The 22505-nt window shown below is 39.7% G+C and overlaps 1 protein-coding gene across 1 annotated transcript; it reads right to left on the reverse strand.

Moving 5' to 3' along the window:
• Window positions 1-3385: 3385 nt before the first annotated feature.
• UBQLN1 (ubiquilin 1) lies at window positions 3386-20936 on the reverse strand. Its single transcript, XM_008944770.1, has 11 exons — window positions 20919-20936; window positions 18336-18487; window positions 14162-14277; window positions 12694-12956; window positions 11726-11884; window positions 10807-11050; window positions 10170-10312; window positions 9324-9407; window positions 6125-6240; window positions 5666-5834; window positions 3386-3913 (listed from the first exon to the last, which is right to left on the reverse strand). Exons 1-11 carry the CDS (start codon window positions 20934-20936, stop codon window positions 3758-3760), a joined length of 1620 nt encoding a protein of 539 aa, XP_008943018.1. The 3' UTR covers window positions 3386-3757.
• Window positions 20937-22505: the final 1569 nt, after the last annotated feature.

Here is a 22505-nt window from a genome sequence, read left to right on the forward strand (position 1 = left end):
CTGAGGGAGTTTGGGTTGTTCAGCCTGAAGAGCCTTTGGGGGCACCTTATAGCAACCTTCCAATACCTGAGAGGGGCCTACAAGAAAGCAGGGCAGGCACTACTCACAGGGGTTTGTAGTGACAGGATGAGGGGTAATGGCTTTAAGCTAGAAAAGAGTAGATTTAGGTTAGACATTAGGAAAAAGTTCTTCAGCATGAGGGTGATAGACCACTGGAATAGGCTGCCCAGACAAGTGGTGGAGGCCCTATCCCTGTCGACGCTAGATGAAGCTCTGAGTAGCTTGATCTAGTTGGAGGTGTCCCTGCTTGTGGCAGGAGGGTTGGATTAGATGGTCTTTGGAGGTCCCTTCCAGCCTAGACATTCTATGATTCTATGAATTAAAAAGTATCTGGGGTACTTTTTCGAGTGTGAGTTCCAAACAGGCTAGTCTCTAATTATCAGATCTGCTTGTCAGCATTTATAGCATGTCCACAAAGTGGCTGGCCCTAAGAGAAAATTGTACTCGAGTTAAATACCATCCTCTCCTCTTAGAGAAGTCTATGTAAGCACCTTGGGCTTTGGAAGACTTTTCTAAACAGAACAGTATGTTCTTACATACAGGCAGTTCATGCTGCTTCAGATCATGTCAGACGATGTCTCACTCCTTGCTCCCATGACAGGACTGCTTTCTTGCCTTAACCTTGTAATGAATTTGCCTTACCTTTTACTTAAAGCAAAACAAAAGTATTTCCACAGCCCAAATGATGCTAAAGGGACAACAAAATGACCATTTAAACTAACATGCCATTAATCTTGTGAATGACAACTGCAGTTTTCACTACTGCAGTTCTGTACTTCCGTCAGTTATGTCCTAATTAACTGTTGCTTGAGGGTTTTAATTCCCACTTACCTCCTTCGATTAACACAAGACACCTCTATGCACCTTCACTGTTCTGTCATATTTTGCAGACCTAGTGTTTCTTAGAAAGCTCATTTCCAAGAAGGGGCAGCTGGCAGTACGTAAATGAGCACAGCAAGATTTTTTTTTTTTTTTCTCAGAATACTGATCTGAAGATAATGCCAAGCACAGTCATTTCTCTTTCAGAATAGGAGGGAGTTTGCCTCCACCTTGCTCCATGTCAGAATGGGACAGATACAGCCAAAAAAAAAAAGGCAGAACCTTCCCCTCTCAATAAACAAGTAGAAACCATGAAGCCATTACTTTCACAGGTAAGTGCAGGTGAAATCTTCAGGAGCCCAACTTCTAACAGATGCTCTCCATCAAGTCTTCCTACTTGCCTTTTATTTAGAGGAGGAAGGTTGCAAGACTCCTGGGAAACTCATTAGCTGAATCTGTCATTCAGTTTATTTTACCCAACACAGAACCAGGCTTCTGTAATTAGCCTGGTTCTTGAAATTTACTGTTTCTCAAGGTTTTGGCACAGTGCCAAATACCTGAACTTTACAATGCTAAATCCACAGGCCTTGCAGGCATGGTTGGCTTTTTCCCCTCAGCAGGGTAGGCCTGCTTGGCTTCTGCTGGCCTGTTCACATGCAGTGGTAAGAACACAACACAGCTGCCGCCAACAAAACTGCACACATGGCTTTGCCAAAAGTTTTTTTAAATGTCACTGTATGCTGAAGTGTGCTCAGCTTCCTTTATATCACATTAAAATTTTGCTTCAAACCAATATCATGGTTACAGGGGCTGGGACCAGTTTATCATTATGTGGGTAGAACCAAAAACTGTGTATTCTATACCCTCTATGTCAATGCTCATGGGCTGTTAAGAAAATCATGGGTAGCAGCTGCCCAGGACAGACCTCACACCCCAGCCTACAACAGATAAGGAAAGAGGTTCAAGGTCAGGGGAGATGTTAACACCTTCCCACCCAGCAGGAGGATGCCTCCCTGTTAATGGGCCCATCCATGCCTCGCCCCATGACTCATACAGAGCTCCCCCCAGGAGCTATTTCTGTTTAATGGACCATCAAGGACCCACTGCATGACTCATAGACTGATATCAACCCATTGTGAGATGCTCCACCCAGGGGGAGGAGCCAAGTGCTCCCACCTGGATATAAACTGGGGTTCAGGACAGCACAGGAGGCCTTACCCACTGGATTTCCAGAGGACAAGAGCTACCAGATCTTTTCTACAAGAACAATGCTTCATCTGGACTGCTACCACTGCCCTAACTACAGAGTATCAGGTTGTATTCTGACTCTGTCTGTGGTTTTCCTTTGTATTATTGCATTTATTTTATTTTTACCTATTAAATTGTATTTCTGACTTGGAGTCTCTCACTAGTTTGCTTTCAAACCATTACAACAAATTAAAAACTTTGAGTTAAAATGAGCACTTTTAAACCATTTGCAAGCAATGATTTATTAGAGCAAACTGAATTTATACTTGCGCCATCAAAAGAAACAGTGCTGAAACCAAGTGTGTAAAAGCAATACAGAAACTAAGTGATCACATCCACAACTGCACCGATGCTGAAGACCAGTAGAAAGCAGGTTGCTATGAGTGACACACAGTAGTGTTGTTTATTCCACCACCTCCTTTATCTAAGTAAGCAGTTTTCAACATCATGTGCCTCTTGGTCTCTTCCCTTAACCTCACACTCCAACAGTTGCTTACTCATTCACCACAGCTCGTGAATATCCCCAGAGTTTATACTCAAATGCCAACTAAAGCTGGTCAGTAATCTCCAATTTTATGTAATCATCAACTACACATTAAGAAAAGATGCTTCAAGATTTCTAATTCATTTATTACCTGTGCACAAGAGAAGTAGCTACCAATAAAAACTCATAAGATATACAGTTTTTTTTTTACATGGTGGTTAAAAGTAATTAGAATATCACACAACCATGAATTAATGTTTCCAATTAAAAATCAGGATACATGTTAGAATCTCAATGGACAAGCCTAATAGCTTTTAAAGCAGTTCCAGAGCACAAGGCAGTACCCTGTTAATTTGCACAATTATAAAGGTAATTTACAGTTAATCTTTGTGAATACTGAGACAAAGTAACAGTGCAAGTTTCTGAACAGTCAGATTTAGACTTAACCAGAACAGTAATTCTAGTATATTTTAACTGAACTTGCTTAAGCATTTTTTTTTGCTAAGATGGTTACCAAAGATGCTGGGAGATTATATACCAAATCCAAGTGTTAACAACTTTTCTTTTCCCTTGGCTTTTTTGTGTCATTTCTAATCTCTTTTTATTGCAATGCACAAATGTCTAGAAATGAGCTGTCTCCATTGTATATATTGTGCTTACACAAATTAAAGCAAAAATGGTATATTACTCAAGTGGTATAAATCTTACAGCATTTTGCTAGCAAAAAAAATACATGCCAAAATCACAATAAGCAGTATTGGTACCCACAAACTGTAGCTTCAATTTTTTTCTTTTAAATTTGTATTCTACATAAATTACTGTGGAAAGCTAATGTTAAAGTAGTAAATAAATTGGACAGTTGGAGGTCAGACAAAACCTGTTCACCCAACTGTGAAAGCTGACATCGTTTAAAAAAAAAGAAATCACAAATGATGCAGAACAAAAGTGTGATGCATGCAACAAAGTAAAAATGCATTGATTCCCACTGTTTGAAGAAAACTACTGCACTCCACCTTAAAACATATCAGACCAATTTTAGTTGTAACAAGACAATCCCCAGAGTCAGAATGAAATAAAGCAAATATTTTAAAGATTTAAGAGCCGTTATCAAAAATAAATTACATTTTTTTCAAGTTAAAGAAACTGCTATGAAGGCTGAGAGCCGAGCAGCCTTTCAATAGCTGCGTTGATGTCTCCTCCTGTTGCTATTAGCGCTTGTAAGTTTGCTTCCCGGTTGAGAAAGCCCATCGCACTCAGCTGCTCCAGCTGCTGCTGAAATCTAACTTCTGGATTTTGTAACTGCTAAAAAAAAAATTTAAAGTTATAAAACAATGACACACATTTAGCAAAGCACAGGATTTAAACACAGTTGGTTCTGCACCGCCCCTGTCCTTGCTAATTTCTGACTACATCTTTTTCAAAATCCTAAAACTACACTATGACAAATTCCATTCACAACTGAATTACTTTTTAACAAATCAAAGCAGCTTCAAATTTAAAGAGTATCTACACTTACATGACATGTTTGAACTACAGGAAAAGTTGCTTCTTGGATAAAAAAGCATTATAATTGCATTAGGTAAATTTATGTCCCATGAAGTTTCTTAAAGACATGCATACAGGAATTTTTTTAAAAGTGAAATGGAGTTGAACCTAGTAATGTGGAACAGTAAGGACTATGATGTCACTGTCAGCAATGGTGAACATCACTGGTTTGTTGTTTTGGTTTTTATTTTCCACATTTAAAAAAAAAATAATCACCTCTTTTCAAGTATTTGGTGACTAAAATTAAAAAATTCTAGATGCTGGAAAGCTTCAATCTAAGACAAACAGACACCTGTTCTTTATGGGATGATGCTGCCTACACAAACTCATGGTAAAATTCTGCATTGTTTCAGTGATACAGGCTTCATGTCAGAGGCACTTCTGAATCAGAACCACTACAGGAAAATAATATGCTGGAGTAATACTGAGAAGTCACTTTCTTAAATCAATAAGTTAATTTAGGTATCAACATAAAACCCGTGCATTTTCCTTTTGTTCTAATTCAACAGTTTCAACACCAAGAAATTACTACTTGTATTTAAAAATCTGCATGGGGTTGCAAACCGATACAACGTGAAGACATAACCTAAAGTTTCAGAACTGCCACCCACCTGCTTTTCCTAAGCAAAAGGAAACAGAAAGTTGACTCAGTAGTGTCAGGTTTGACAGCCTAAGTGAAAATGTATGAGAATATGGTTTCCTGCAGTGATAACTATCAACACTTTCCTGTGGTTAGATAAGAAGAGAAATAAGCCTGTCAAATCATCAAGCCAAACTAATTCCCCCTGTGGCAGCAGAGGAGGAAAAAGCAGGACTACTGCTTCCACCAGCAGTCTGACATTATGCTGGGTAAGTAGGATGGTGTAAGGGTGCTGTTTCACAGAACACTTTGGAGACTCCTTTAATGCCAGTCTTGCTCACCACCTTACAACTACTGGCAAAGCCACCACCTCTGCTTGATTTCTGGAGCTCCCTGGAAACCCTCAGTCCCACTAAGTGTGTTAACAAAACGTGCTGCAGGCTGGACCCACAAGATGCCAATGAAGCCACAAAACAAATTCAGGCTCCAAATAACCAGGGTGTGGCTACTGCCAAGTGTGGGACACAAGCTTAGTCACAGCTAGAGAGTAACAGCCAGCAGTACAAACACAAAGCACAAAGGTAATGGTGTTCAATACACAAGCTCTTCTCTTGCTTGAGCCCACATTTCACTTGCCAGTGAACCTTATCGTCTCAAACTGCCTCAGATCTTCCCAAACATCTCAGAAATTCAGGGATATGAAGATAAGGGTATAAAAGTCAGCTGTTCAGAGAACACTTACTCAAATACGATGTTTTTCCAGCATTTATTTGCACAGCTGCAGCATCTCTTCTAAGTCTCCTCTGCTCCCTTTGACCATAAGCCTCCAGGGAGCTTCCTGCTCAACTATCAGCTTGCTTTCCAGTGACTTACAATGAAAAAATGAAGTAAAAACTAAAAAAAATCTAGAATATAGTGATGTATTTTACCTGAGCATTTGCATCAGCAAGTGCCTGCAACATATGCTGCACAAACTGCTGGTAACCAAGCTCAGCAGTCCCTGATACTGGACTTGTATTTTCACTGGGAACAGAACCAGGTACAGCAGGCCCTGTAGGAGCTCCCGTGCTTCCCAATCCACCTAAACCCGCATTAAATCTGCATAAATGATGGAAAGAGAAACACATTAGTTGAATAATAAATACTAGCTTGTCTCTTCTCATTTATTTAATTACGGAGTAAAAATCCTGTCAAAGAGGGTATGACAACTTAAGCAAAGGTACTAAGGCAAAGACCAGAGTCATCACTGTTTAGAAGTACACAGCAGTCAAAATGCGACAGACTTTAAAACAAGTTTGGTTAAACTGAACGAAAAAGGCAGGAGGGGAAGTCCGTAATAAAACCTGGATAAATCTCTACATGCAAAAAAATCTCTACATGCTTCTTACCCTGGTATAAGGCCTGGTGCTTCTGCTGCTAGTGTCTGCAAGCCCTGCTGGATCTGTAGCAAGGCCTGCATTGCTCTAGGGTTGGACATAGCTGATAATGTGTCAGGATTCTGCATCTAAGAAAAAGAGAGAAACTCTTAATCGTAGGCAGATGTTCAAAGTTAATCTTTACTACTAGATGTTTTATAGAAGCCAACATAATTTCAGAACTTGTTTTTCAACTATGTTTGAGTATTTACATGAAACCCTTTGGGTATTTTTTTTTTTGAGAAAACTTTCATAGGAGGTGATCAATGAACTCTCCAGATGTGGACAAACGGTTTTGAATAAAAAGTAAATACAGTTAAGTATTTTTCATTACCTCTTCTAGCAGACTTCATGATCTTTGAAAGCCATAAGACTGTATTAGTCCAACATCATTCTACAATGAGTCTCCTACATCATACTAAGCAACACTGCTGGACACAATGAAACTTTACCAATAGATATGTATTTCTTCTTCGTAGCTGAATTCAGACCACAGCAGTTTGATGATGACTATTTAAGTAAGTGTTCTGATCTGTAGTGCCTACCTAGAGAAATGCCAACAAATACATTGTAAAATATACTAGCAAACAAATGCCTAAGATTAAAGAGCTCTCGCTCTACTATGACTTTGTGCTGGTTTTGCTTGGATAGAGTTAATCATCTTCATAGCAGCTGGTAAGTGGCTACGTTTTGGATTTGTGCTGGAAACAGTGCTGATAATTCAGGGACACGTGGATGGGACAGCTGACCTCACCTCACCACAGGGATATTCCATCCATATGATGTCATGAGGGAAGCAGGAAGAAGCAGGGAAGACACATTCAATTCACCAGTGATGGTGTTTGTCTTCCCAAGTAACTGTTAATGTGATGAAGCCTAAATTTCTTGGAGATGGCTGAACACCTGCCAGCTAATAGTAAGTAGTGAATGAATTCCTTATTTTGCTTTCCTTGTGCACACAGCTTTTGCTTTACCTATTAAATTGCCTTTAACTGAAACCATGAGTTTTCTTACCCAATTCTCTCTTCCATCCCACTGTGAGGGACTGAGTGAGCAGCTGGGTGGGGCTAAACTATGACAGACCAGACTTCAATTAAAAACTGGCTTTCACATCCACAGGCAACTGAAAAGGCAAATCCTTTTCATTCCTGAAATTAGACATCCAGAAACCTGACTATTTTAGATACTGTCCTCATTTCAGCTGGGATAGAGACAATTTTCTTCCTACTAGCCGGTACAGCACTGTGTTTTGGATTTAGTGTGGCAACAGTGTTGATGACATACTGATGTTTCAGTTGTTGCTAAGAAGGGCTTACCCAAGTTAAAGACTTCAGTTTTCCACACTCTGCCAAGCAACACAAGGTGCACAAGAAGCTGAAGTGGGGTAGAACAGCCAGGAGAGCTGACCTGAACTGGCTAAAAGGATATTCAGTGCCACCAAACACTATGCTCAGTATATAAACTGGGGGGAGTTGGCCAGGAGGGGCTGATGGCTGCTCAGGCATCAGTCAGCAGGTGGTGAGCAACCGCAGTGTGCATCCCTTGTCTTTTCTTGGTGCTTATTCCTCTTTCTTATATTTCTTTTCAATACAATTATTGCTATTAATTTTTATTATTACCATTGTTACTATTATATTTTAGTTATTAAACTGTTATTATCTCAACCCATGAGTTTCACTGGGTTTTTAGCACTGATTCTCCTCCCTGCCCCGCAGGGAGAGGGGAGGAGTGGCTGCATGGTGCTTAGTTGTTGGCTGGGGGTAAACCATGACAGATACAAACCAAAAACTAATGGCTTACACTCACCTCTGCTTATAGATACCACAGGTAAGTGAAAAGTAACATGTTACAGTCACAAGTGACACAGTCCTGGTAGCCAGACCTGCTTCAAATAGCAGATGGGCTTATTAATGTTGGCAGCCTTCACTTGGTAACTAGGCTGAATTTCCTCTGCTGCAAAATTTTTTTATTGACGTAGAAATTTTGAATTAAGGTCAAACTTCCTCTGGTGCAGTGCAGAATTGCAAAATAGGACATAAAGAACTCTGCTCTTGAATATGGATGCATAATGAGACAAATAGGTTGTTAATATTCATATGATAACTGAAAGAGTAACTAAACATATAGTCAGCAAAGTTCACTTAACTTTTAAACAAGAAAATATTTTCTTGTAAGCAAGAAAAATTCTTTTTTAAGAAAAGTGCTTTCAGAAATATTTAAATCGTGACTTATTCTACAATATCTGGAGCTGTTTTACAGGAATGGTGGCCCAGCAATTCTCAGAGCACTTAGATGACCTGAATCTTGTCTCTATTAATGTTACCAGTTCCAGCTGCTAAGTAGCACCAATTCTTTCCTAGTTCTGCTGGGAAATTGCCCTTTGTTGCAAAAGAGGCCTTCCATTAGACATGGTTTCTACCACCAAGTCCCCTAATGTAAATGCCAGCAGAGAAGCAAGGAAGTACAAGCTGCAACATTGTTAAATTCTGAGAATACCCACACTCTTCCTCATTTTACTTCACCTGCTAATGCTGCACATTATCTGGCCTAATGCAGCGAATAGGAGAGAACTAGCTGCGCAGATAAACCTCAAGGTGGTATTGGCAGAAGGAGCTACCCAAAGGAAACAGAAATTATTCCTACTGTGACTTCATTAATTACTATTTATTCACAGATTTAGAAACATGCATGTGGTACTAGCTCCTCACATGCTACCAAGTCATTACAAAGCAGTGGCAGTATGAAACACTACAGCCATTCATATGGTTGAAACAGTTTAAACTGTTTTTTCAGACCACTGAACTCGCTACTGTAATTTATGTGCGTATTAATTATTTTACTCATAAAACCACTTATGTGTAATCAGGCCTTGGCAACATTTACTCTGATTTGCAAGGAGTGCCTAATGACAGAACTCATGCAGTGGATTAAGTTTTCAATTCCTCACAAAAGACTTGCTTGCTGCTATTTAGGGAACACAGTACTACTACACAGGGTGGCAGGTAATACCAAGCAAATACCCAGGCTGCAAGAACAATGTTCTTAACAGGGGCAGATGGTGGTAGGGTAATCTTTACAAGCAAAAAAACCTTCAGAATCCATGTATTTCGCATTAGCTAATGACTTGAGTGTTCCAAGGCACGTTTTATCAACAGCTAATATCTCATCTTACTTGCTGAAGGAAAGTTGGAAGTTGCTGTCTCATTTGTTCCTGAAGATGAGGATTTCCAGCAAACAAAGGATTATTCAACATCATCTATGGGACAAAAATAATTAACAAAGATCAAGCAGTAAAAACAACAGGGGGCTTTAAGACAACTACTTACACAGTTGCAGTCTATGAAAATAACCTTCACAGAACAATAATAATGTACTCCTCTGTCCAAAACCTGTCACGAATCACCAGCTTGAACACATTCCAGGGTTTTGGTTGTTTTATTTTGTTGTTGTTTCTTTGTGGGTTTTTTTTGTTTGTTTGTTTGTTTGTTTGTTTTTAATGGGAATAGTTTGGGTTTTTTTACAGTACCATTAATGAAACAGCACCTGCACTTCCACAGTGAGCACAGGTCACAAAATATGAAACAAAAGTTAAAATCAGAGTTAACGCCTACACATGGCACCAGCTCCCCTCCCTTCACTTCTCCCGAGCTAGTGGGTTATTTATTTACCGGTAGAGCTACCTTTATTTATTAAAAAAAAGCATTCTTTTTGCCTAACTGGTTCTTATGCTGGGTCACAAGTTCAGGGCTCTACAAAATGAAAGCAAACTTGGTTATCTTAGAAGTGTGCCTGGCATGGTGTCCAGATACAAACTGAAGAAGCTCACTGCAACAAACAGTTAAATGTAAGCAGGTAATAATTTCAGTGAGAATTAACATTTAAAAAACTGGGCCATTCACTACAGATAACTGTTTAGATGTTGGCACAAGTGAAAATTTAACTGTAACATAGGTTCAACTATTTTTTTTTCTTTTTAACTTCAATACATACAATACATGACTAAACAAAATGCATTTACCTGTACTGCAAGGTCCGGATTCTGGCTTAATGACTGCATCATGCTTCTCATGTAGGGTGCAGACAACATATTCTGCATAAGTTGTGGGTTTTCTGTTATCTGCTGTAGCAAGCTCTGCATTCCTGGTGTGTTGAACATACCAGCTTAAAAAGCAAGTAAAAGGTCACTGCAGTAAACATCCTGATTATCATCAGAGAAATTAAGACTACCTATAGCCACTTCATTTCTAAGACTTTTAGACCTTGAAATACACCTCAACGTGGTTCTGCTTACACAGTCTATCTACCCCGGAAGTTAAGACACAGGATGTATCCAACAAGCAGTGCCACTAAGCATCCGAGCTGTTATTAGCTGTTCTCACCTTTGCTTCCAAACAAGAAAAATACTTAAGAATTCTACTGAGTAGAGTAGTAGAGTCTCTACTTCTGTTATTTTAAGGCAACACACAAGTATTATTATCCTTCTTAGTTTACTTTTCACATTTGTTTTTCTACAGAGGACTTTGATACTAGTCAAATGTTCTAAAAAAATGACGTATCAATCAAAGCTCTGCATCAGACACCTGTCTTTCTAATGAAAGAATCACTTCAAGCTCCCAAGTATGTGCCAATATATACAACTGCAGAAAGATGCACACCTCCTAGTCCAGGTCCCAGATTTGGTACAGCTGAGCTCTGTCCCACGCTGCCAGAGGTGCTACTCCCAGCACTATTACTGCCACCGCTGTCACCACCGGTGCTGGTACTTGTTGTGGAAGTCTGCAAGTTGGGCTGAGGAGCCCAGGGATTTGGTAGAGGATCTCTGTTTTCAGTACGAGATGGCTGATTGTCCCCTCCTGTTGATGCATTGCTTACTAAAGAAGCGAATGGGTTACCTCCAAACTACACCGGGAGGAAAGCAAACATATATCATCTACTGAAGCCAACCATTTTCAAGTCTGCTATAAATGGCAAGTTATCTTCCCAAAATTACACATGAAGATAACTGTTTATAGCTCTTGATCAGTTATACTCACCTATCTACAGTAATTTATTATTGTAAATATTCTGAGAAGACAACAACATTGAGAGATTCTGGCACCTCGAAAAAGATTAAATCACATTTCTTTTTGAAAACAGTGTTGCTACTATACTGGTATTTTGAACACAGCATGTGTTGCATGATGGTTTCCAACTTCAAAGCTTTTTTCTCTTCTTTTTTTTTTTCCCTTTCTTTCTCCCATCTCAGATTCCAAGTTAATAAAAACACCCTTAAAAAAAAAAAATCTTCTGGGCCTCAGAGTCTTAAGGCAAAGAATTAAAGGAATTCAAATTTAAGTAATACAGAAATTCATTAACTTTAAAAGAGCTTCTCAAACACGCAATGCAGTATCTGTGTTTCTTCAGGCTTAGAAGAGCACACAGGATTTTTAAGTGTCTTCCTTCTCAAGAGCATTAGGCCATTCAGTGACTTCAAGCTTCAAGAACTGTTTTGTCAAGTACGCATTAGGAAACCATATTACAAGTTTTTATTTTTAAAAACGTTTACTTTCAGGGGCATTTGCCATTTGTTCCCACCTGCTCCTGTGCCGCGTTCAGCATGGGCTCCTGGATGTCGGTGTACATGCGCCGCAAGGCGTTGTACCCGCCCGGGATGCTTTCCAGGTTGCTCAGGGCTCGGTCCTGGTTCCGCATCATCTCCTGCATCATCGCCGGGTTTCTAGCCAGCTCTAGTGTCTACAGAAACAGAACGTTTGATGCCTATTAATTAGGAAATCCATTCTAAAGTGAAAATGTCAGCATTTGGCAGTATCTCAGCTACCGCTGTCTAACCCGGTCTGAAATTACGATGAAGGCAAACTGAGATGACAGCTCAGTGGAAGCTGACTGAATTCTGTACTTAGCATTCTACCACAGCTGCCATTATGCCGGCTGGGTCAGGAAGCACTGGCTAAACAGAAGAAAAATGACGAAAGAAAAGAATAGTTCCTTCAGCATCTTTTCAACACAATATACTCTTACCGTTTCTAACATTGTTACAGCAGGCAGCCTGTAATATGAACTTTAAAATAAATACCTACATTTTCAAAGACATCTACTTAGGTTTAGATACATTCTGCCACATAGCGTATTATACATACCGCCTGGTTTTAAAAGCACTCAAAAGTGCCCACAGTCAGATAAAATGAAAGTACTTAGTATTTTGGAGAATTACCACTTTTGGTAAACTAGCTGGCTAGACAACAGAAGGTTTCACGTGCACACAGGGAGATGCAGCTCTAACCTCAGGAGACCTGATGACACAGTTTTCAATGTCTTTCAAAGCTGTGCTGCTTATTTTCTGAATTATCAGTCTATTTTGGACATTAACAACTACAAATGCAAACATCAGTTGCCTAGAGCAACCTTTTATGGATTTTCTAACAAGCCTGAATACTTCCAGAATACTTAAGTGCCCAACTAAGTATGTCTAACTCCTGCTCTGTTGTTCACAGTTACAGTATAATCAAAGGTCATGAACTTATTACACAGATCCTTCTACATACCTGTCTCATTATATCTGGATTATTCAGCATGTGACTGATTTCTGGATTTCTCTGTATCAGTTGCTGCATTTGAGGGTTAGCCATAATTAACTGCCTCATCAGGTCAGGATTTGAAAGCATGCTCTGAACAAATGGATTCTCCATTATCTGAACCATCATTTCTGGGTTGGACATAAGTTGCCGTTGCATTTGAGTTTGCAACTCTGAGAAGTTTGATGTACTTAAGCCCAGGCTACTCAGACCTGACAAACCTCCAGGGTCACCTTTAAGAAGATGAAAAAAATGTAATTGAACTTTCAATTTCTAGTATACTTCAAAACACATCCAGGCTCTTTCTGAATACAAAATGCTTGAACATACCCCACACATCAAAGTAAAGACAATGAATGGAAAGTTCATCTCTGTAAAGCTGTTCACATATTATCCACTAAGAGTTCGCTTCTTTAAATAACAAGACATATAACTAAATATTCAACAAATTGGACCCAAAATACAACTTGTTACAACACTAGCAGCTTTTCTTCTCATTTCCACAGCTAAGATACAAAGGATGTTTGAGTTTGGGGGCCTCAGGTTTCCTCCCACCCCACTCCCAGCAATGCTTTCCAATCCATTCATAACAATAATTTATCTGTCTCTTCTTGGGTTAGACTGTAATCAAGACAGATCTCTCAATATGACTCATATTCCCTATTACAGTTACAAGTACAGTTCTTCTTCTTACTAATGTAGCAAAAGCTAATTATGCTTTGAATTCTCCTCCTCTGCTAAGTCCAAAAAAAAAATTTCAGAAGGTACTAGCCAGCCTGTAGAACTGTTTACACTTAAGAAAGAACCTGCTTACTATGGTTAGCTTTTTCAATTCTACCTCTTCCACAACCCTGAAAGCAAATGAGATGAAAAAAGAATGACCCAAAAACCTCACTGTGATTATGGAAATAGCGTATTTTTAAGTCAATAGACTGCAGTCTCTTTATTCATGAAAGAGAAGACTGATAATGCTATCAGACTTGAAACTTAAGAATTACCAAGCTGAAAGCTTAGCAGCAATTTTGTCACTTCTGTTCCAGATCTTGGTTTTATGTTACTGGTCCAACTTGATCAATACTCTCTCCTCACAACAATTCAGATGCACTTTTAAGCAGCACAAGGACACTGGAAGAGTTTCACTACCCACGGTGTCAATGTAATATCAGTGGCACCTTACTACTGAAGGTGAAACAGCACAAATTTGAAGTTCTGCATATAAAATTAAGGAAGATCTCTTCTGAGAATTTACTAATCAGAAACTTTCTACAACAAATACCATAGACATTTGTAACCAATTTTTTGGATGGTGCGGGTTTTTTTGTTGTGCTCTGGTTTGCTTCTCAGGGTTTTTTTCAAGCTTTTAAATAATAAAGCTTCAGGGAGAATTACCTGAATCCAAGAGAAGATACCCACCACACTACCTAACAAATATTCTTACCCAAGCCAAAAGGGTTACTATTTGTTGAAGGTGGTGTTGAGGTACTACTGCTTGATGTTGATGTGGTGGCAGTACTCCCAGTGCTGTCTGCTTGTTGAGCTGTGTGATCTTGTGATCTAAAACAACAAATTTTGAAGTTGCAAGTTTAACATGTTAATTTATATAGTGCTGTTAAATACAGGAATAGTAACATACTTCTGAATCTTAATTTACATTTTGATTCTGTCTCAAAAATCATGCTATTATCTCTAGATGGCTTCCTGTAACAAATCTTTCATAGACGTCTGTCATGTCATCAGTTTTTCAGAACAGTCATTGGAAGCATTAAGAAAACAGATGGCTATCACCAAAGGCATCACCACCTTCTCATCATCCCCAGGATGCCCGCCGATGAATCGCTTCCTCTGTTCACTCAAACACTACTGACTACATGCTTGAAGCTTAAAGAAATAAAGCCTAGGAAGATTTAATGTTGGACTTCATGCCACATCTTTCATAGGATGCCTTACAGAATGTGAAATTCAGTTAATGTCTTATTTCATTAGAAGACAAATATCAAAACCTCAATAACCTTTAAGGCCCCAGGAAGAGGCTAAAACCCAAAGTTAGAGACAGCATAATTTAGCACAGGCACTAACAGCTGACCCAGCCATATACTCACCACACCTTCCTACTGCAGCAGCATAAACACAGGTGCTGACACGTAATAAAAAGAGATGAAGGGAACAGAGCCTGTGTAAAGCTAACCTGGCCTTTACTCAAAGGAGGCTACTTTTAAACCCCAGTCAGTTTTCCAGTCTGGGTCAACAATCAATCCCATAAATGCCTGTATCTGCAAAACCACAGCATAAAATAACTTAGAGAAATCATCAATTCAGACCTCCCACAAAAATTTGGGTACAGTACGATAAACTTCATCTCAGAATACTTTTCTGCTATAAAATTCCATGCTTGTTTCACTAAAGCAAAGAACATTTAGGTAAAAAAGAAGAAAGGCGCCCTCTCCCCCCAAACAAACAAACCAACCAAAAAAAAGCAAGCCTGAGAGATGCCTCAGTTTTAGAGGCTTCCTTAAGATTTCTAAAAGTTCTCCGACTCCAGGCTAAACATAAGCCACCAAAAATCAGTCATAAATTAAATACTCTGCACACCTCAGCAGTTCTTTCACTAAATCACCATCACTAGGTTATAAGTAGCCCAAACGCAGGGATAACCTGGACATTTGGCCAGCATTCCTGTAAACAGGCATATAAAATATGGACTGCCAAGTCACGAAAGTATAGGATATTGTGGGACCAAACCGCCTCATACAAGTTCTTCATAACGTTCTGGGTGTGAAGGAGAAGAAATAAATTTGAGTCCAAAAGATCTAACAGTTCTAAACCCCAAGTTCATAGTGATTCCTAGAATTTGGGTTTGCATATTTTAATTTGTGTTCCTTTCTTGTTTACTTTCAGGTCTGTCAAAACACACACAGATTCTGTTGAATTAAAACCCATTCTAGAAGAAACCTTCCAGACGGATGCTAACACATGAGGAAAGGAAATATTGGGATACTGGGCTTTGACATAAGCTGCCCTGACATTAGGAACTGGGTGCAACTCTAGGCTCCTGAAAAGAACAAGCATTAAACACTCTGTAACATTAACAGCAACTGTGAACTCTGAGCGCAAGGTGACTACCATTAGCCATGTTTCTGCAACTTCAGTGAGGAAGATTACAGACAGTATGCTGACTGTGGATTTTCTGCTAGAGGTATTTGGCTTCCTTCAGTCTAGAAAACACATAAGTCTTTCCTCAGTAAGAAAAAGGAAAATAATAAGCATAAACCCCTATTTGGTTTTTCAAACGATGATGTATTTTGAAATGCAACCGTACTTCACAGGACAAGAAAGGTTCTCAAAGCAGAAAAGCAGATGAGACTGAAAACTTGCAGTTCACAGTGCTTCTGTGGAAGCTGGGGGTATATACCCTCAAGGTAATCATTTGAGGGTCAAGTCTGTTAGTCTCAAGTCTTTGAGTGAAATTCCTGCAAAGTGCACATCACCTTTTATATCCACTTTGCAATTATGTTTCCTCCTGTGACTTGTGAACAAAATACAGATCTTGACTTGGAACTCCACATGCGGAAACTCCAGGCACCTTCAGGGCTCACTGCCAGTCACTCACTGCTACTCTGGTACTGCACAGGCCAGATTCCAAGGCTACACTGGAAACCAGCACCACCCTGGAATATGCCATGCAGAAATAATTCTTTTATTTTTTCCCAACAAGCATTGGTTGGGACACATAAGGATTCCTATTTGGAAGTTTTATATCTAATGTTGATTAGAAGGGAAAAGATCATCTTCAGATCTAATTTTGGAAAACTTTTGTTTATTCAGATACATGCCAGCAACAGTCAACAGAAAAGTAAATGGCATAGTGTAAAGTGGTTGGAAGCAATCTCATCTTGATACTCATGGCTAAAAATCAGCACTTGCCAGGTTCTAAGTCTTGCCTTTTGGGTCAAGCACAAAACCCAGGTATTTTAGTAATAATATTGAGATGATTCAGGTCAATGTTATGTTTTCTAAAGCCTATTTTCGTTGTGCTGGCAATTCTCTTCAGCAGGTTGTAGGAGAGTATTTCTAGTTCATTCAAGCAAAGCTAATAGGTGAAAATATTACTACCTCATTTGAAGATAGAGTAGATACATATAAAGCATCTCTGTTCTTTTGTTTGTTACTTCCCCGAGACAGGATTGAAACATTCTGAGGATAATGGTAACACGCTGTCTAAAAATTACTCAAAAAAGCGGGCGAGAGGATAGACGTGGATTGCAGTGCTGGTAGGACTGATGCAGGAATACTAAAAATTCCCCCCAAATCATAAATGTGGCATTGTGCATAGGTGCTGCCCTGCCCAGAGGCAAAGTACAATAAGGTTCGAGAGACTGCCACCGGTATTTCACTATGAGTGGTTACTGTAGGTGCAACCTATGAATCCTCTGCAGACTCTGCAAGTCAAAAACATCCTGCCATTACCACTCATCAAGCCTCTCAGCCACACTGACGACTGCAAGTAAAAAAGAGCAGAAGTCATGACAACAGCAGAATACTAGCTTAGATGCACAAAGCACAAAACTGCAGTATTAGCTAATACTGTACACAAGACTGGGATGGCTATCAGGCCTGAACTTCTGCCTGGGGAGGCATAATGCAGGGAAAGGAGATCTCTGCCAGCACAAAGGACAGTGTTTTGACAGAGACAAGACTGCAGGACAGAGAAGACAGTCTCATCACCACGTGAAGACATCAATTTCAACAAGTTGCCTAAACTTAATGCTAATATTACTAATAGGCCTTTTTGATTTGGTGAGGCAAGGAGAGGGAAAGCATATTTCTTTTCTCTCCTAAGTTCCGTACTCTTCCCTTCATCATCTGACATTTTCCCACAGAAGATCCTCACCACAGGCAGGCACCGACAGGCACGGTAGAAACAGCAGAACAGGAGCAAGTACACTTTTAGTCTAGAACAAGAAACAAGTTATTGACTAAGTAAACTAGGTTCAATTGAGGGATATATAATCCTACGTACTGAAAAGATCTTCTACTTGAGCATATTCCTTCTGGGCACTTCACAGGAAGTAATGTGCAGATGACAGAGCTCACCTGATCCAGCTTTCTCGCTATCGTTTTAAAGCTGCCTCACCAAAACAAAACAAAACAAAACAAAAAATTAAAATACATGTCTTTTCCTTCAGCCAGATAAATCAGTTCCACTGAAGCAGTTCCCTCATGGAAAAGTTTCTTTCCTTGTTTTACCAAAACAGTGAGCAAGGATCCACTGCAAATTTCCACATGTGCAAAGAAAACCTGCACAGCATATCTTTATGGGTGAAAAGAACTGGTATCTAGGACACGGGGAGCCAAAACACAGCCAGCATCCAGCATTAAAAACAAGAAGCTAAACAACTCAAAAGAAAGACTTACATGTCAAAAATGAATCCAATAACAATACAAGATAAACCAAAGAAATGTAATTTCAGGCTGTTATTCTGCACCAGCTGTGACTAAGAAGCAGATTAAAGTGATTCAGTCAAATCTAGGTTTGTCCAACAGAAAGCTGTTAACAATTCAGAGTACTTTCACTCCTTAGAGGTAAACAGAAGATCACTCATCAGCGAGGTTACCTGTTTTGTGTTTTGATGACCAGATGAACAGTGAGTCCATCGTGAATTCCATGCTGAGTCAAAGTATCTTGATCTTTTAAAATTTTTCCAGCAAATATCAACACAAGCTGATCAGTGTGAGTCTTGAAACGCTTCGAGATTTCTTCCTTGAACTAAAAAAAAAAAATTAAAATTGTAAATTTCTGTAACTGGATGTTGAACTATAATCTTTTTAGTCATTTAAGGACAAATTATTTTGTTCACATTTAATGTATTACCCCACTTGTACAGTATTTTCTTTTACACAATCTTGAAATACTTTAAGTTTTCTCAACATTTTTGTCCACAGGAAGAGGGGAAATACTTATTTCTTTTTTGTACAACAAGGATTAGAGGAGTTCACATCAAGACCATTAGTTATATATCTGATTTCACTTAAAGACTACTGTGGCATGACAATAAAAACATAACAGTATATATAGTACTTACATATACAAGCTGTAAACTAGGCATATAATTAATAAGTGTACACTAATATATATACACGCAGAGACACACAGATGCACGTGCCACCAAAGGCATCCACTGCTGGAAGACTGAAGACGTGCTGAAGGGACCCACTGGTGAATGGATTTAAATCCAGCTGGCAACCGGTCACAAGCGGTGTCCCTCAGGGGCTCAGTTTGGGGACCAGTCTTGTTTAATATCTTATCAGTGACCTGGATGAGGGGATCGAATGCAGCCTCAGTAAATTTGCAGATGACACAAAATTAAGTGGGAGTGTCGATCTGCTGGAGGGTAGGAAGGCTCTGCAGAGGGATCTGGACAGGCTGGAGCAATGGGCTGAGGTCAGCTGTATGAGGTTTAACAAGGCCAAGTGCCGGGTCCTGCACTTGGGTCACAGCAACCCCAGGCAACACTCCAGGCTTGGGGAGGAGTGGCTGGAAACTGCCTGGTGGAGAAGGACCTGGGGGTGTTGGTGGGCAGCCAGCTGAACATGAGCCAGCAGTGTGCCCAGGTGGCCAAGAAGGCCAATGGCATCCTGGCCCGTGTCAGAAACTGTGTGACCAGCAGGAGTAGGGAGGTGATCATGCCCCTGGACTCAGCACTGGTGAGACCACACCTTGAGCGCTGTGTCCAGTTTTGGGCACCACAGGATAAGAAGGACATGGAGGTGCTGGAGTGGGTCCAGAGAAGGGATACAAGGCTGGTGAAGACGCTGAGGAACAAGTCTTATGAGGAGTGGATAAGGGAACTGGCATTGTTTAGTCTGGGGAAGAGAAGGCTGATGGGACACCTTACTGCTCTCTGTAACTACCTGAAAGGAGGTGGGAATGACATGGAGGTTGGTCTCTTCTCCCAAATAACTAGCAATAGGATTAAAGGAAATGGGCTTAAGTTGCACCAGGGGAGGTTCAGATTGTGTCTTAGGAAGAATTTCTTTACTGGAAGAGTGGTGAAGCATTGGAACAGGCTGCCCAGGGAGGTGGTGGAGTCATCATCCCTGGAGGTGTTAAAAAAAAAAGTGTAGACGTGGCACTTTGCAATATGGTTTAGTGATCATAGTAGTGTTGGTTTGATGGTTGGACTTGATGATCTTACATGTCTTTTCCAAACTTAATTACTTTATACAACGTCAGAAGTATGATAAATCTATCCACACTTGCTAGAACTGAACAGAGAAACACCCTCTCTTCTTAGACATATTTTTGCTATCTTCTATGTGGCAAAATTAGCACTGCTTTCCGTACAGGCAGAAGTTCTCTCTCAGGTGGCTCTGCCTTCTCAGGCAACGTGTGACATAGCTACAGAAAATGTGTCTGTAGCCAAAGGCAGGGTGAATAGCCACATTCTTCAGCTGATGGGGAAATCACACTCTCACTAAAACAACAGAACATGGAAGCCCACTGCAAACCTTCTTGCTTTCCTAGCCAAAAATAACCAGGTTATGCTTTGACTAAGTTCTGATTGAGATTTATTATTCTCTTGCAAAATGCTCTCACTGAAAACAAAAAACTCACAAAACTTAAAAAGGAAGCTATCCAAGGAAGACACTAAGGAATGACTTGATTATAAGAAAGCTAGGAAAATATAATCAATAAGACAAAAATTATTCCAGACAGTAAAGTCTTTCAGTTCACCTTATTTAACATTTTAAAATTAAGTTGATCATACTACTTCAAAAAAAACATCCCAAATATCTTAGGGAATTCTCACTCCATATAGAAAACCAAAATATTAATCTTGCAATTAGTTATTAATAATTAAATTTCATAATGAGCATTTTATAATAGTCTAAAAAGTAAAACCCCACTCTACTATGCTTTGAAGGTGACTTTCTAATTGAAAGGATTTATAGTATAGGAAGAGGGGAAAAAAAAAAAAACAGTCTGGAAAAAAACAGAGTCTGGGAGGCAACACCTGTTAAAAGTCTCTGTGTTTGAGTAGGAAGTTACCCTTGGTTAGTTACAGTCTGCTTACACAGAGTTAGTTCAATTTCTAGGGGAAGCAATCTTTAAGTCGGCCTTTATACTGGCGATATTCGGACTTGCAAGTATTCCAGACAGTCACTCAGTCCATTCCTTCCCAAAGTGGATAACTTACCTGAATTATTCCTGACATATTGATCTAGTCTGTTCTAAGGTCCCCAAGCAACTTTTTTCTCAAGAAACCTATTCCAGTATTTCACTATCTTGTTTCTTCACTGTCCTGCCCCCAAAGGACAACACAAACAAAGTGTTATTCTCCTTAGAATAAAGGGTTGCAGTAAAGCTAATATTGCCTTGAGGACAGCTTTCTAATCTAATCACTGCCACCACTCTATGGATCCTCTAATCCATTTACATTACTTCATAAGTGTGGGACTCAAAACTGATCAAAATATTCCACACCAATTCTTACCTATACTTAGTGCAACAAGAGGATAAACCCACATCCTGCACAGTATGCCCCTATTTATAAGAAAATGTGAGAAATCCATGTGAAAAATATATTAATGATATACTACTGACTGATTTAATAACTACAAATTCCAGACCCTTTCCTGCAGAGAACTTTTCAGGCAATCGCTTCCTATTCAGCATTCTTCTGGCTTACTATTTTTAATACACATTACAAATTAACATAAAACCAGCAAAAATACTCACAATTTGGTAAAGAGCTAATGCATAAGAATGAAGGGTTATCATACTGTGCCAAACCAAAGAGTAACATCATTTACCCCACCTCATTGTTATATTTTCCACAATATGTTGTGACAGTGAGGTCCACAACTTAATTTTCACCATAAGACTGTTGCTACAGCATAAACAATATTCCCAGAATCAGTATCTCAAGTTGGAAGGGACCCATAAGCATCAGTGAATCCAACTCCTTGCAGGGCTACCTAAAAGTAAACCATACAACTAAGATTGTTGTGCAGACACTCCTTGAACACTGGCTGGCTTGGTGCTGTGACAACTTCCAGGGGAGCCTGTTCCAGTGAGCAACTGACCACCTTCCTCTCAGTGAAGAATCAGGACCTGACCCCCTCACCAGGAAGCTGTGGACTCTGATGAGGTCACCCCCGGGCCTTCTCCTCTCCAAGCTAAACAAGCCAAGCGACCTCAGCAGCTTCTCAGAAGTGTCGACCTCAAGGCTTTCACCATCTTGCTTATTCTCCTCTGAACACACTCCAGTACTTTGACGTCCTTCTACAAATTACTTTCTCTTAAAGCAAGCCCTGTCACACATTTCTTGAAGCTGCTATTTACACATAAGGTCAGGAAACAAGACATCAGCTATAGAACATAACCAAACAGCATCTAACATTACTAGTATATAGGCATCAAAGGCTATACAATTCCTTTTCCCTACTTGCAAATAACAGTATTTACATGATCTGCAAAAACAACACTACAGTAAGACATGAATGCAACAGCCAAGGTACCTGGATCACCAAAATAACCTCTACATAAACACACATGCACGATCCAAATGCACAGCAGGTCTCTTTCCAGACACAATAATAAAACCATCAAGGATACTAAGCCAGTTTTGGCTAGCTGAGGAATATTTACAAAAAAAGCCTACTCAAGATGCAAAAAAGTCAGGTCTTCACCAGCTTCACTTGTGTTCAGGACAACCTTGAGGCTTCTGAAGTGGCAAGGTATAAGCAGGACCAAACCCTCTGTTAGACAGTTCATTCACAGA

The sequence above is a fragment of the Merops nubicus genome, unplaced genomic scaffold (genome assembly GCF_000691845.1).
Source record: "Merops nubicus isolate BGI_N331 unplaced genomic scaffold, ASM69184v1 scaffold14717, whole genome shotgun sequence".
In the NCBI taxonomy this organism is placed as follows: domain Eukaryota; kingdom Metazoa; phylum Chordata; class Aves; order Coraciiformes; family Meropidae; genus Merops; species Merops nubicus.